This window comes from Thamnophis sirtalis, unplaced genomic scaffold, assembly GCF_051295495.1.
Source record: "Thamnophis sirtalis isolate CommonGarterSnake01/CBP01778 unplaced genomic scaffold, rThaSir2_p1.2 scaffold_3, whole genome shotgun sequence".
NCBI lineage: Eukaryota > Metazoa > Chordata > Lepidosauria > Squamata > Natricidae > Thamnophis > Thamnophis sirtalis.
The window spans coordinates 73,548,028-73,565,174 of NW_028261383.1; the positions used below are offsets into that span (position 1 = coordinate 73,548,028).

The following is a 17,147-nucleotide window of genomic DNA, read 5'->3' on the forward strand; positions in this document are numbered from 1 at the left end:
GACCTCCCAAAAAATAAGGACAAGTGCTTATTTTACGGGTCAAAAGAAAATAAGACCCTATCTTATTTTTGGGGAAACACGGTATGTATCCATACAATTACAGTAATACATAACATCATCATCATCAAATTCTCTCCACATTAACATTTCCTCTTTTTTATATCTCCTGCTTTCTAACTTCTGTTTCTATTGTCTAACCATTGGTAGAATACATCCCACATCAGGAAATGCTCAGCTTCTTCTTTATCCTTAATAATGAGTGTTAATTTGTCCATTTCTGTGCATTCTAATATTTTCTTAATTACACACTAATCTAATCGTATTTCATCATTTTTCCATTGCTGAGCAAATACAATTCTAGCTGCAGTTAATATATGAAAAACTTACCCCTTTCTTAATGTATGTTTTGAAATATCCAAAATAAAGTGAAAAGCTTTGGTTTTTCAACACAAGTTACTTTTTCATAGCAAACGGAACAATGGTGATACCAAAGTATTTTATAAATATTATTTGATATGTTTCAAATGTGCATGTGTTTGTAATGAATATTATTACGTAGACCATGTTATAGATATAGATATACCCTTTCATTTGGGAACCTGATTGGCATATAAATTTAATAAATAAATAATTGTTGTAGTTTCTGCAACATCCAAGCATCTAAATAATTTCATTTTCCTCCCTTACTTCTGTCATATAATCATTTTTAGACAATACTTCTGATATATGACCATACAATGATTGAATTGAAGGCTTTTGAAGGATCTTCTAATCTCCTGATATAGGCGAAGTAGAGGCAGAGCCTGGTGTGTGTGTCTGTGTGTGTGTGTGTGTCTGTGTCTGTGTCTGTGTGTGTGTATTCAAGAAAGGAATCATTCTGGAATCATTATGTCCCCACAAGAGAATCAAGTGCACCCTCCCCTTGAATTCCATTAACTCTTACCTAGTACTAATTTAGTGCTGATCACTAGTTAACTAGAATCTTTTGTATAGGCATGAGCAACGAATCATCTTAACTAGAACTTAATCAGTGGTGGGATGCAAATAATTTAACAACTGGTTTTCTGCCCTAATGACTGGCTGAGTAGGCATGGCTGAGTGGTCATGTTACTGGGTGGGTGTGGCCAACTTGATGTTAGTCACACTGAGGTGGCCTCACCTCACATGGCCTTTTACCTTGCTCGGCAGCTTGCCTGGCCTCCCCTCACCTCCAAACTTTTGATGCAAAATAGAAGTGCTTGAGAAACTCTGACTCCAGGTCACTTGGATTTAACTCTGATTTAAACTAACCTAATCCACCTCCATGAGTCAAGTATCAAAGATCTATATTCTTTAGTTGTATCAACCATATCCTGTTACTACAATCTATTAAAGCTATATAGGTAGTCCTCAACTTATAACAACAATTAAGATCAGAACTTCTGTTGCTAAGGGAGGCAGTCATTAAATGAGTTGTACCCAATTTTATGACCTATTTTGCCACAGTTTTTAAGCAAACCACCATGGTTCAGTGGTGGGATTCAGCCAGTTCGCAGAACCAGTTGTTAACTTTCTAAACAGTTCAGAGAACCAGTTGGAAGAAATCTCATTCCCACCACCACTTTACAGGGCTAATCCTGTAAGGAAGGCAGCCTCATAAAACCCACCTAACTTCAAGATTCTTTCATAGGTCCACCAAGGCTGATTGATACCAGTATCCAGTATGATCTTGTTGATGAAGGTCTGATGCGTTCAGCTGCTAACCCAGGTATTTTTGCCATCTTAAGTCTAACAAAGATTACTGTACAATCTGTTAGTTTGCTCATGCTATTGCCTGTAGTATTGAGAAGTGGGCTGCCCATGTCATCCTCTCTGGTCTGTAATAAAATCGAAAAAGTTATTCCAGTAAGAAAACCTACCCTTTTCTTCTTTTTTCGTGTTTTATTTGTTTTATTTATATTACTTTCCATTTCCACCGAACAGTGTGAGATCTGGGTTTTAAGCAATCCAAATCCACTTATTTGTTATAATATTCACCACAATACTATTAATAATATAACTACTCTGATTCCCCCAAAATAATACCTCCCAAGATAATAATCCCAATTGGGCTTTTGAGCGCATGCACTAAAATAAGACCTACCTCCAAAATAAGCCCTGCCCGAAAATATTGCAACACAACAACAGCTCGCCCCCTCCCGCACTTCAAAAATAATAAGACCTCCATGAAAGTAAGGCTGGGTGATTATTTCACAGGTCAAAAGAAAATAAGACACTGTCTCTTTTTTTTTGTGGAGACACAGTATATATCCATACAATTACAGTAATATGTAACATCTTCATCATCAAATTCTCTCCACATTAACATTTCCTCTTTTTTATATCTCCTGCTTTCTAACTTCTGTTTCTATTGTCTAACCATTGGTAGAATACATCCCACATCAGGAAATACTCAGTTTCTTCTTTATCCTTAATAATGAGTGCTAATCTTTCCATTTCTACACATTCTAATATTTTCTTAATTATACACTAATCTAATGGTATTTCATCATTTTTCCATTGCTGAGCAAATACAATTCATGCTGCAATTAATATATATAAAACCTACCCTTTTCTTAATGTATGTTTTGAAATATCCAAAATAAAGTGAAAAGCTTTGGTTTTTCAACACAAGTTACTTTTTCATAACAAACGAAACAATGGTGATACCAAAGTATTCTATAAATATTATTTTATATGTTTCAAATGTGCATGTGTTTGTAATGTATATTATTACGTAGACCATGTTATAGATAGTCTTTCATTTGGGAATCCGATTGGCACATAAATTTAATAAATAAATAATTGTTCAGTTTCTGCAACATCCAAGCACTTATATAATTTCATTTTCCTCTCTTACTTCTGTCATATAATCATTTTTAGACAATACTTCTGATATATGACCATACAATGATTGAATTGAAGGCTTTTGAAGGATCTTCTAGTCTCCTGATATAGGCAAAGCAGAGGCAGAGGCTGGTGTGTGTGTGTCTGTGTGTGTGTGTGTGTGTGTGTGTGTGTGGTGGGTTTCAAAATTTTTTAGAACCTCTTCTGTAGGTGTGGCATTCTTTGTGGTAGTGGCTTGCCAGCCATGTGACCGGGTGGGAGTGGCTTGCCAGACATGTGACTGGGTGGGAGTGGCCAACCTGTAAAATGTGGTGAAACTCACTTAACAACGCTCTTGCTTAGCAACCAAAATGTTGGCTTAGAAACTGTGGCATTTGAAGCACGCAACCACCATAATTCAGTGGCAGGATTTAGCCAGTTTGCAGAACTAACTTGCTAACTTTCTAAGCAGTTCGGAGAACCGGTTGTTGAAAGAAAGCTCATTTTGTTTTTCTCCACTTTACAGGGCTAATCCTGTAAGGAAGGCAGGAAGGAAACATTCTGGTGTTGTTTCTAGCCTAATCTTTATTGTCCTGCTTACAGAAACTGCCTCTCTGGTTAACCCTTATTACATTGTAACAGCTAAGGTGAAGTGCCCATCGATGTGAGAGATGTTGAGTTGGCCACCCCCATACAGTCACATGACCACGAAGCCATGCCCACCCAGCTGGTCATTAGGGCAGAGAACTGGCTGTTAAATTAGTTGAATCCCACCACTGCCACAGTTGTTAACTAAATCCAGTTTCCTACACTAACTTTGCTTGTGGGAAGCCAGTTGAAGAGGTCACAAATGGCAATAATTTGACCTGAATTTTGAGCACCCAACAGCAGGGATTCCTGCAATGGTCATAAGTGTGAAGACCAATCTTAAATCACATTTTTCAGCTCCACCATAACTTTGAACAGTTGCTAGGCAAATGGTTGTAACTCAAGGACTATCTCCCGATTCTTCTCCCAAGGTAGGGATGCAGCACTACCTCACATGGCTTAACCCATGGCTATAAAGCTCCCTTTGAATATTTCCAGCATGGAGAATTCAAGGCCTACTTGGCTTTTTGTTCTATTATTGAACAATCCTTACCATTAGGAAAGTCCACCTGAAATCCGCTTCCTGGTAATATAAAACCAGGAAGCGAATTTGAATAACTTTGAATAACTGTGCCTGCCTTCACCATGGCCACTCTATGTATTCCCTACAATATTTTTTATAACAGGTAAATAGTTACCAAATAGTCACAAGAGTGCCTTAATTCAATTGGAGTGTCCCCAATCATTAAAAAAACAATCTAGTTGCTGTCTGATGCAGGCCCAGTATGCATCTTGAGAAGAGCCTAAACATTTGCTTTGGGTGCCATGATATCTTATGCTAGAACAGACAGGACCTGGTAATGAATAAACAGGTAGTCAGTCTCAATATATGATAATCAGCTTGATTACTAGGTGGCAGAGAAGAGGTTCAGAAAACTTTAAATCTTTTCTGCCATCTGATGGTCATCTGAATGTTTGGCAGTCTGGCTGGGGAAGCATTGGCACAGCCTGATTCCACTCTGCCTTTGATTCTGCTCTGGATTCCTATACACAATTGGTTGCCAAGTGTAAAATAATGTCCCTGTGACTATGCTTCCCTTTTCTCCACTCTCCTGCCCTTTGGAAGCTCACCCCAGTTGTGTACTGGGATAATTAGCAAGACGGCAATAAATATTTGTATTTAACTCAAAAGAAAGGGAATACCAGGGAGTAAGTAGGCACACAATGGGAAATACATATCTAAATAAATGCAGTATCCCTCAGGCCTGGGCATTATGATCATGCTATGAAAACAATCCAATGTATTCCCCCATTGTATGCAGGGGTGGGATTTTATCGGTTCGGACCAGTTCGGGCGAACCTGTAGCTCCGAAGATCAGCTGGGAGCGAGCTGGTTCACTCCCACAAGCAAGTGGGCTCGCCTGCCTGCCCCTGCCCTTTACCTACTTTTAACTTCTCAGCTGAGTCGCGCAACAGAGTGAATTGCCGTGCCTCAGCTGTTTTCCTTCCCACGCAGTAATCCTGAAGGTAAGTATTCTCCAAACTGCTCACACATGCGCTCAGTGAACTGGTTGTTAAACCAGTAGGATCCCACCAGGGGTGGGTTCCTGCCAGTTCTAACCGCTTCTATAGAAGAGGTTCCACAAATTTACAGTGCGGTTTAGAACCAGTTCCAGCTCCCTCCCCCTGCCCACCCGCAGATCATCAAGATGAAGAGTGAGAGGAAGAATTCTGGGAGTTGAAGTCCACAAAAAAAAAAAAAAAAACCTGGGGTTTTTTTCCCGAAAGGGTTAGGTGTGCAAGAGTCTTGTAACTTGACAGCTTTAAGGCTTGCATGCTTCAAATGCCAGAGTTTCTGAGACAACCTGACTGGAGGAGGAATTCTGGGAGTTGAAGTCCACAAGTCTTAAAGATGTCAAGTTTGAATACCCCTGGGGTTTTTTCCGAAAGGGTTAGGGGTACAAAGGTCTTGTAACTTGATAGCTTTAAGACTTGCGTGCTTCAAATGCCAGAGTTTCTGAGCCAACATTTTGGTTGCTAAGGAAGAGGGTTGTTAAGTGAGTTTCACCACATTTTACAAGTTGGCCACGCCCACCCAGTCACATGGCAGAGGCCACACCTACAGAAGAGGTTCTAAAACTTTTGAAACCCACCACTGGATCCCACCCCTGATTGTATGCCTACTTGTTTTCTTGGAATCCTTTTCTCTTTACATTCTCTGCCCTGCAACTTCTCTAGGCAATCTCTCCTGTGCTTGATCTGTTCCTTGTCTCCCTCAGAGCAGGGATATTGGAGTAGAAGGGATTACAGGTAGCCCTTGACTCACAACGGTTCACTTAGCTACTGTACACTTAGGATGAAATCCTCCAAAGGGACTTAAGATCCATATAATATGGGTCGTTAGTCCCTTTGAATACGGGCCATACTCAAAGTTATGATGGATGGCCCCCTTAGTCAAGTGACTGAATTTTGAGTGCTTAGCAACTGTCCTACCTTTACAACTGTTTGCAGTACCCAGCAGTCATGTGATTGTGATTCATGATGCTTTTGCCAGAAACTGGTATTTACTTTCAGTTTCCCACAAAAACATGCCCCATACCAAACAATGGGTTCTCTTAACAAACATAGAATTTGCTTTACGACTGCAGCATTTGCTTAACGACTGCCATAAAATTGGGTGTGGTCATCCGGTGACCTGCTCAACACCAACCCAACCTATGACAAAAATTGTGACTTTAATTATGATAATAAATCAAGGACTATCTTTACAAGAGAGTAAGCAGGCACATAATGGGGAATTTAACAAAGAACGCATAGCTTTCATTGTGTATTCCCCATTGTGTGCCTGATTACTCTTTTATAATTCCATCCTCTCCAATCTCTCTATTCTGCAAGGGAGGAAAAAACACAGATGAGGCACAGGACAACACATACCAACTATAATAGTGACCCTGTGACTGAGGGATTGTTTGTAATATTATTTTTTCAGCACCCCTGTAACTTCCAATGGTTACTGAACAAGGAAGTCAGTAAACAAGGATTTCCAAGCCTTAATTGGATTTTAGTACTTAGTTTCTATGTGTATCCATGCAAATTTGTGGGAAACACACACTTATCAATAGTATTCATATATTATATCTATCTCTCTGTGTGTGTATGTGTGTCTGTGTGTAAATGTATTTGTGGCAAGTGAAGGGGCTTCTTATCTTATCTTCTTATCTTGAGATTAGGTTTGGGTAAAAAATAAATGTAACTCTTGTTTTCGATAATGAAATGCTATTCTATCTATGAGATCAAAGTAAAACAGAAAAACTAGTGAGCTTCACTAACATGTACACTTCTGCAGGTCGTCCTATCTCAAAACCAACAGGGATCTTTTTAACGAAGGAGACACAGAAGTCAAGAAAGCCAAATAAAGTACATTTCAACCCAAAGTCAGGAACTCATGGTCAGTGTCAGTGGATTGCCCATATGCAAAAATAGATTGATACATTATCAATAGGTGTCAATGGTTCTACTATGCATATAGAGACTTTTGCCCAGTTCAAACATGCTTTGTATTCTTAATAAGGCAAATTACAAAACTTTGACCAACCTTTTAATATACTGTACATTCAGTCAATTTGTAAAGTAAATAGATACACTAGCATAACTTTTTTTAGAAAGAATGTGGTATTACATAAATAATAATTGAAAGGAAGAAGAGGCAGAACGAAACCAGTTTAGCATTAGTGATACTCAAAAGTCTGAACTTGACTGCCAATTTAGAAATATTTTGCAATATCCACTACCTCTGAATCTTGACTTGTAGTTTCTCAATTTCTGAAACTTTAAGATGTGTGGACTTCAATTCCCATCCAGCATGGAGTTGGTCAACACTTCTTAAAGTTACCGAATCTGAGAAACACTAGCTTAAGGGCTCATTGGGCTTAAGTCAAGCTAATAAATTGCCTTTCCCAAGTAGTATGTGTAAAATCAAACAGTAACTATAGGTAGTCCTCATTTCACCACTCTGCCATTAAGTGAAATATTTATTGGATGAGAAATCATGTAACTGCAACTGTGCTTTCCTTTTCCCTACTCTCTCTCTCTTCATGCTGGGATAGCTGGATGGCAGCTGCTGCCTGTAATTGACAAGACTTATCACCTTCACACCTTTAGTTTTTGTTAGCCACCCAGGAACTCACCTCCCCTTTGGAATGATCATCCCATACTGGGATAATTAGCTAGAAAGGAAACAATGTTTGTGTTTACATTCATTAGAGGGGAAGGTATTACAAAAGGACCCCAATACTGGGATAATTAGCAAGAAGGAAAATATTCATCCATTTTAGCCTCCTCTTTCTCCCTTTCTTCCTCAGTTAGCTTTTGAGTCTGCAAATCATTCTTGATGTTACTCTTCTTTGTTGGTATACTCAGACCATTAGTTGCTTTCTCTTTGATTCCTATTAATTCTGCTGTAGTGAAAAATTTGTGGCTTAGAACTACACATTGTTGGTCCATTAGCCTTTGTTCACTGATATCACAGTCCGCGTGGTTCACCTTCCAAATCTGATACATTCATTTTTGAAATCCACGTTTTGCTGGTTCAGACTGATAGTAAGCTTTCATAATAGAGATGTTTTCTTCCCTAGTCCAGATTTTCACTTTTTCACTTTTTCTTCCAGTAGCTTGTCAGGTCCGTGTCCTGGTTGCCTAGCAGAGGGAGCTGAGCCCTGTAGCTCATTTTGCGCAGAATGCTCAGGAGCCATAGCATCCAACGAAACCCTTGTTAATCCAGGCGACAGTTCAGCCGGCATAAATTTCATTTTTTTCGTATTCACCATATTTGAATGGGTTGTGGAGCAAATTTTGTCTGGCCCTTCACCTAAGAACTATCTGATATGGTTGTACCTGTTCAGCATATCCCTTAGGATTATTAGAGCATGCAAGCCCCTCCACCATGACAAGGTCAAGCTCCTTAGAGGGGATGATATTATTATTATTATTATTATTATTATTATTATTATTATTAAAATTTATATGCCATGCCTCTCACCAATAAGGTGATTCTGGATGTCTTTTTAAAGCACTTCAAATGGTATATTTAATCTATTGCACCAAAACATCAGAGGGAAAACAATTGAAGCTGCAATTTACTTCTTCAGATGTTTTCACTCGATAAGTGCAACATGAGTTTAAGTTATAGTAATCACAAGTATTTGTGGTTATATGCTTTGTAAAGGAAAATGCAAGAGGCAAGTCAAGAAAATAAACCATTAAATTGAATAAATCTAAAGGACAGCTTTCTGAAATAAAGGCCGTATGGATACTGTAGCCTAAGTGGACCATGCCAGCTCATTAATGGGCTATTTTACTTTGTTATTGAGTAAAAACTCCTGAGATTGCTTTAAGGGGGCTGTGTGTGGACATTTGATGGAACAAAATATCCCCATGAAGAATTTGACAGCTCTGTTAATTAATATGTTGCAAACTTTTGCAGCCTTCTGTTCATGCTAATTATAATTACCTGAATTTCATCAGCCATAAAACTGAGCTAAGATATTAGGGATCTTAGATGATTCCATAAATCAGTATAAAATACATACTAATAATTACTTTTTTTTCCAGATCTTCCTACGACTTCTTATCACCATTTCCTTTTCCAACCACATAATAAAAATTTTTTAGTTTGTATATCTATTAACGGACAGCCACAAACACCCTTAAATCTGTTATCTGATCCAGAGAAAGGTATGTGATTTCTATAAAAAAAATGTGTAGCTCTGAATATTCAAAGTTCTATGGGGATGTTTTCCTTGGGACAGCCTAAAAGAAACAACTATTCTTTTCTAATCCTTGTTTTTGTTGACTGTACTTTTCATCTCATTTCACACAAATGCACTGTAACTCTTATTCCAATACTTATATGTGGGTGTGCTTACTTTTCGTAGTTCCCAGATTCACTGATTATTTGTGATATTTATTTTAAATGTTGGGGATTTCTATTCACTCTTTATCAATTGTCTTGTCTTATATGGCTACACAGATATAAAAAAATATTTAGCAGCATTGGCATGATGGATTGCTTGCCTGAAAGGTTGGCTATCTGGACAAAAACAGATGTTGTAATTATTTGTGCAGTGTAACTAAGCCATCTTCAAATAAGCTTGACTGTTGGTGAAATTCATAGACATGTTCTCATACATTCTTCCAGGAGGTAGATGTAGATATACTAGATATAGATGTAGATGTAGAAAGCTTCTATGTTTAGCCAGTAATCTTGGGGCTTTGTGGCAGTCTCCCATCCAAATCCTAAATGGGTTAAACTCATCTTAGCTTTTGAGTCTAAATAAATTGAGCAGGGGAGCACACTGCAGACAACTGAATTGGCAATCAGATTAAGCCAAGAGCATTCTTGTGAAATTCAGATATTTTTACTCATTGCATTTATGTGGCAATTATTTCTGTACTAATGAATGTTAGGCAAACATGAATATGTTTCTGAGTGTTCCTTTACATACTTCCAGGGATCGAAGTGACTGGCAAGCTTGGTGAAAACAACCATTTTACAGAGTTTGAAATAACTTATCCAAAGCTCAACCTGGAAATAAAGGTGTCAACAGAAAAAATTACATTGAAAAGTAATGACTCCAGTCACTCTTTTGTGTGGAATGACAGAGAATCTTTAACAAATGAAGGGTAAACTTGCTATTTTCAGTTTTCTTTTATAGACAACAGAGCTCTCCAATCTCTAAAACATAAGTCTATTTTTGTGTAATCTGTCAGACTGAAAGGTGTTCTTTCTTTCTCCAAGAGAGAGTGTACAGCAGTTAAAAACTGCTTGAATGTTGCTTGAATGGGCATTTTTTCCTTTCTGTATGGCCATTGTGTTGAAATATACTATATAAATTACTTCAGGTACATACACAAGGGATATATAATAATAAAAAATGGGAAAATATTCATTTAAATATGTTTTAAAATTGTGTTTGTCAATAACAGTAATTTGAGTGATAATAAATTACTGTATCAGCATGAAAAGTTGTCAAAAGAATATTAGAAAATAATAGTTTGTTTCCTCTTAGGCTAAACATTACACTGACAAGTGGAGAAAGTCTCTTTCTGTCGGGACCAGACAACATTGTAACCAAAATTTTCTATGTACCTCCTCCACTTGGTTGGCTTGGATTATACTTTGAGAATAGCGATTCTTTTTCTAATCAAGTTACTGGACTTTTCGGTAAGTATTTAACTACTGCTGCAGACAGGGACATGCAGTCAGGGGAGGGAGGGGAGGCAGAGCCTCACCACTGTCATCATGAAAAGAAAAAAAAATGTAAAAGGAAAAAGGAAAGAGCTGAGGTCGGACTGAGCTAGTTGCTGCCAGAGTCACTGTGGGTGACTCTGCTTAGTGCTTAACTGTTTAAAAAAGCTTCTAAAAAAGCGGCTTCTATAGGAGAAGGCAGGAGAATGACGTGCCTCATCTAGTCTGACTTTAGGTGTTTTATGATCACTTGAGCAGAATTAAACAAAGATTAAAAGCCTAAAAATTCCTAAAGTAGGTGAGGCACATCGTTCTCCTGCCTCCTACTGTAGAGAGTGCTTTTTAGAGGCTTTTTTTAAACAGTTAAGCAAAGTCATCTGGTGACTCTGGCAGCCACTAGCTCAGCCTGACCTCAGCTCTTGCCTTTTTCCTTTTTCCTTTTCTTTTCTTTTCATGATGACAGGCAAGAGCAGAGTTGAAATCCTCTCTGAAACAGCTGGAAAAGGTACATGTGGGTCAGAGGGAAGGAGAGGAATTCAAACTTCATCCTCAAATGTAGATCCCTCCCCAAGTGTAGTTTGATTGCAGGCAGAGCCATGTTGCCTTTTCAAACACACACACACACACACACACAGAGAGAGAGATAGATAGATAGATAGATAGAGAGAGAGAGAGAGAGAGAGAGAGAGAGAGAGAGAGAGAGAGAGAGAGAGAGAGCGCTGGATAAAACTATATAAGCCCAGCTTCACTGTTACAAGTTTGAAAAGGCTACGTGGCTCCGCCTGCAATCAAAGCCTCGGATCGGCTCCCTTCCGGCTTCTCTGCCTCTTCTCTCACCCCAGCCTGCAAGCGCGTGTGTCTGTTTGAGAGAAGGGGGAGGGAGGGAGAGGGAGGAAGGAGGGGGAGGGAGAAGAAAAACAATGAAGGAAACTTTTTCGCAAAGGAGAAAAACAAATGCTGTTGCTTTAAATTGGAGTTGAGCATGCCTGGCTGTGGAATTCTGGGAATTGAAGTCCACAAATCTAAAAAAATTTGAAACCCACCACTGTGTCAGTGCCTCACCAGCCATAAACCTCACCACACATCACTGGCTGCAAATTATAGTAATACAATTTGGAATGAAATTTGGCTTTTCAATATATAGTATCCACAAAGCACTTTATCCATGTTATTTTGCTAGTCTTTGCGATAATCATTTGAGATACATTAACATTAGAAAGATAAATTTGCCCTTGAATCAAATTTGACTACTAGTGATTTCACAAACATAGATAGGCTTTTGGTTTTCTTCTCAGCAATAAGGAAGTGTTTTTGGGTGCTGGTTAGCTTCATACCTTGTTCTCAGCATTTCAAGTTAGTAGCAAAAAAATATAATCACCTTCTAAACTGAGAATTGGGAGAGTGGAAACTAATCATAATCATATGGAAATGGCCTTTGTTAAGTCCGAGAAATATTCATATGAGAGTGGAGTCCATATGAATCCTTTCCAAACCCCTTTCTAGTGAAGTCCGACGAGTACCAAGACTGTGTCTATAAAGGTAAAGGTTCCCCTCGCACATATGTGCTAGTCGTTCCCGACTCTAGGGGGCAGTGCTCATCTCCGTTTCAAAGCCAAAGAGCCAGCGCTGTCCCAAGACATCTCTGTGGTTATGTGGCTGGCATGACTAAACGCTGAAGGCACATGGAATGCTATTACCTTCCCATCAAAGTGGTCTCTATTTTTCTACTTGCATTTTTATCTGCTTTCAAATTGCTAGGGAGCTCACCCCGTTATGCAGCACTAGGGATTCGAACTGCCGACCTTTCTGATTGACAAGCTCAGCGTCTTAGCCACTGAGCCTCCCCTGACTACGTTTATAGAAGCATATATTTCTTCGGGATGAGGGAAAAAGGGATTGAAACATTTCCTTTTTCATTTCTCATGTGGAGAAATATATCTGATGGCTTTGCAACTCTGTCTCTATTTGCATTGTTTATTGAAATCAACTGTTCTTGATCAACAATGTTTTGTAACAAAGATATTGATGCCATAAATCAGAGCCAATCCTAGTGCCTATTGGAAGTTGCCTCCCAGGATTACAAAATGGTGTGTGTGGGTACGTGTGTGTTGAATATGTGGGAGTTTGGTGGATGAAACACAACATACTTGTTGAACACTGGATTCTCAAGTTATGCAATTGTTTGCTGTTCATCAATCATTTATTCCTACCCTTTGGTGCCCTCTGTGAGTTTGGTCCCAACTGAACAGAGAACAAACATGTCTTGTACTGCTTTAATCGTTCCCCCTACTCTTGGCACTTGAACTATGTTTCTTGCATGGAAAAATATCAATCATGTTTGCTATTTTTATTCAAATTGGCAAGCAATCAGTAAATGAAAGAGGAAGGAAATACATAATTCCTCTGAAATTTGGAATAAAGTAAATAAACATGCTTGTTGCCTATAACAGAAACTACGACAACTTTTTCTTATGAAAAATTTGACAGGGTTTATTCTCTAATAAGGGACTAGCAGCCTTCCAAATTTTTTTAAAGTGATAAAATTAAAGCCATTTATTGAGTTCCAATCACAGTCCACATATGTATTGAAGGCTTTCATCAAAATGGTCAAAGCAGTATAATGTCATCATGATTCATAACATATATGCATGTGATATGACAATACATACAGTATACGTTGTGGAGCCTGTATTGCAATATTGCTTTTATCATTTGCTCATCTCATCCAAGTCTCTGAGTTAATGAGAGATTTGCATTTTCATGTCAAGATCTGAATTCAGATCTCAAATGGAAGTAGGGGTTCTTTTAAGCAATGCAAGATGGACAGCTTAATCTACCCCAAACTACAACGAAGTACCAGCACCAAAGCGAGAGGACTTGATTGCAAGCTTCTTGGTAGACTATCTCATTTAAATGTGAGATTTGCATTGTGGTGAATAAAGCCAAATCTGTTCCCTGCACTGATTTATGGAAACATATGACTGGTTTTTCCCTAATTACTTGTATAAGGATCGTTTTCTATATTATTCATGTTGTCTTGTATTTTTGTTATGGATTGCACTAGTAGATGCTAAATCAGTTGTATATATGTACAATGACAATAAAGGTTATTATTGTTGTTGTTAATTTTTATTCACCAAACATGAAACTTAGTCAACTAAACATTCAAAAACGCATCACAAATACCATTGACTGGTGTGAATGGTTGATATGGGTTGCTGCCAGTATCCTAGATATCAACCAAGTACCTTCTTAAGATGGATGATGATGATGATGATGATGATGATGATGATGATGATGATGATGATGATTGTTGTTGTTGTTGTTATTATTATTATTATTATTGATGGCCTTGAAGAAGAATATATGGCATATCTCTAGCCATGGATAAAGATTTCGGAATGGAAAAGTATTTTCACAATTAAGTAGTAGCACAATAGTGCATCAAAATTCCAGGAATGTTCATAACTGATAAGTGTAAGAGTTATTTGAAAAAGCACAATGAAAGTGGTCTGAACTTTAGATTGTAGCTTTTGATTGCTATGGTCAAAATATAATCCGAAAAGATAAAATTAAGTGGCTGAATGATTCATTGATCATAACTATATGAAGAAAAACAATAGGAAAATATTTCATAGATTTCAACTGTGATAGATTTAAGTAGCATGTAATCTGCTTCTGGGATGTCTAAGCTATTATATTAAAAATTGTAATTGTGGGTTTATGTCTATTTGTGTTCCCAGGTCAGTTTTTCTCTAATACAAATTTCCAAAGATCTTCTGGTCTAGTAAAACTCCTTTATGTAAATGGACAGCTCAAGGTAGCCATCAGGTGAGAGAAACCAAAAAGCACTTACTTGATAAACTGTTTTTACTTAAGGCTAAAACATACGAAGAACGGTTGCTAGAATTGGCTATGTCTTTTTTTAATTAAAAGAAGGACTAGGGGTGACATGATAGAAATATTCCAATATTTGAAAGGCTGCCACAGAGAAGAGAGGTCAACCTATTCTCCAAAGGACCTGAAGGCAGGATAAGAATCAATGGATGGAAATGAATCAAGGAGAGAAGTAACCTAGAACTAAGGAGAAATTTTCTGACAGGGAGAACAATTAATCAGTGGAATGGGTTGCCTTCAGAAGTTGTGGGTGCTCCACCACAGGAGGTTTTAGACAAGATTAGACAACCATTTGTCTGTAATGTTACAGGGTTTTCTACTTGATCAGGGGGTTAAACTAGAAGACTCCAAGGTCCCTTCCAACCATATTATTCTGTTATTTTTGTTGCCTTTTTCTCCAGACTAAAAATTATCTGGATCTTTAGAACTTGGCTTTTAACTTGGGCTTAAGAATGCAAGTGGGGTGGAGCTGTGGAAAAGGCTTACATAAAGACAGGATTCTCATAAGTGTTAAAATATAACATGCAATTTTTGTCATGTTCTAATCCTTGATTTTGGACGTTTTATTGGAATGGCCAACTTCACTTAAACTCTCAGAGCAGAGAGATATACATTATGACAGTGTTTGTCAACCTTGACAACTTGAAGATGTCCGGACTTCAACTCCCAGAATTCCCCAGCCAGCATCTGCTGGCTGGGGAATTCTGGGAGTTGAAGTCCGACATCTTCAAGTTGCCAAGGTTGACAAACACTGCATTATGTCATGCCCTGATACATAGAATTTTGTGTAAGTTCCACTCTATCTTTTGGATAGGGGTATGTGAATTATTTCTATATTTTACACTGTGTGGTATGAGTCACAGAGGCATGAATTCCATTCTTGCTAAGTCTCCTCAGACATGGTATGTCAGATGTAATTTGAAACCCTTGAATAATATTCAGATACCCCTATGGTTACCTGATTCTAGGATAACCAAAGCAGATAAGCTAATCAGATAATACTATAATGCCACCAAAGGTTTATGTCGGGATATAGATTTCATCAGTAACAACGCTAGTACTTAACACTTCTCTTTTTTTGTTTTTCAGGACACGTGAGAAGGACTATAGAACTGGATCTAGTCAAACTGAAGTTACCTGCTGGAAACTGAATATAAATCCTTAAAGAGCACACTTAACAGCCAAAGATTATTACTGCTTAATGTCCATGATTTTATTAAATAGCATAAAATCATCCACGTGTTTTTCATTTTAATTACATTATTGTAAGGTGACCAGATTTTCAGATTGGTAAAGAGGGACACCTTTGACCGGGGGGATGGGGGGCTTGATTAAAAATTTTATACGGAGCAACAAAGATTTTCATACAACGCAAAAATAGTATTGTAATATTTTTTTATTTCAACATAACTACAATTTACAAATGTAAATTGTAACTGTTGCCAAACATCACAATTTTGATCACGTGACCATGAGGATGCTGCAATGGTCGCTAAGTGTGAAAATGGTCGCTAAGTATGAAATATGGTCATCAGTCACTTTTTTCAATGCCATTGTAACTTTGGTCACTATACCACCTTTCTTGCCACAGTTCTTAAGTGAATAACTGCAGCTGATAAGTTAGTAACATAAGTGAATCTGGTTTCCCCATTTGACTTTGTCAAAAGGTCACAAAAGGCAATTACATGACCCCAGGACACTGAAACCATCATAAATACGAATCTGTTGCCAAACATCAAAATTTTGATCGTGTGACCATGAGGATGCTGCAACAGTCTCTAAATGTGAAAATGGTCTCTAAGTGTGAAAAATGGTCATCAGTCACTTTTTTCAATGCCATTGTAACTTTGGTCACTATACCACCTTTCTTGCCACAGTTCTTAAGTGAATAACTGCAGCTGGTATTTTGTATTTTGGATAGAATCTTTTTTTAAATAGTCTAAAACAATCTACAAAAAGAATCCACACAGAATATATTGAAGTAAAACATTTCAAACTATTCCACAGAAAATAAATTGAAGTAAAACTATTTTTAAAAATTCTATGCACAATATATTTCAAAGTATTGTGCATAGAATTTTTTAAAATGGTTTCACTTCAGTTTATTTTGGATAGAATCTTTTTTTAAATAGTCTAAGACAATTTAAAAAAAGAATCCACACAGAATAAAACTATTTTAAAAAATCCTATGCACAATAAATAAAATATTATTTTAAAATACATTAAAAAAATAAAAGAAAAAAAACCAGCTCACTTACCAGCAGGCAGGCACTCCAAGTCAATCCAGAATGATGTAGATGTTAATACAAAGAACTGAGCAAATTAAAATGGTGAAATTAGTCCCAGGGAAATATTTTTCAAAGAAAAATATTTCACCATTTTCCCCACACGAGCTGACCTCCAACCTCTGTGCTCTTCCCCTCCAGAAAATCCAGGAAGGAACACTCGCTTCCCTCTCTAGCCAAATATTTCCTGGAGCTCTATGGTACTGGGTCATCTTTTCTTATAAAATGAGGTAAAAGGGCGGGGGGGGGGTTTCCATTTTCTTGCTTTAACATTTTAATATCTTCAA

The 17,147-nt window shown here is 37.7% G+C and overlaps 1 protein-coding gene across 5 annotated transcripts in view; it reads left to right on the forward strand.

Moving 5' to 3' along the window:
* Positions 1–15,809, forward strand: part of LOC106554613 (inter-alpha-trypsin inhibitor heavy chain H4) — a 34,941-nt gene extending 19,132 nt beyond the window's left edge. For 2 of the 5 annotated variants that reach the window (XM_087709160.1, XM_087709161.1), the window contains exons 16-20: positions 6,779–6,880; positions 9,043–9,165; positions 9,942–10,113; positions 10,500–10,654; positions 14,422–14,530. In XM_087709160.1, coding sequence (XP_087565286.1) covers positions 6,779–6,880; positions 9,043–9,165; positions 9,942–10,113; positions 10,500–10,654; positions 14,422–14,513 — 644 coding nt within the window. In that variant the 3' untranslated portion in view covers positions 14,514–14,530. Of the gene's footprint in view, positions 1–1,669; positions 1,748–6,778; positions 6,881–9,042; positions 9,166–9,941; positions 10,114–10,499; positions 10,655–14,421; positions 14,531–15,664 lie in introns of those variants that run through there. The other 3 variants (XM_087709163.1, XM_087709159.1, XM_087709162.1) reach the window with 3 other exon arrangements.
* The last annotated feature ends 1,338 nt before the right edge of the window (positions 15,810–17,147 follow it).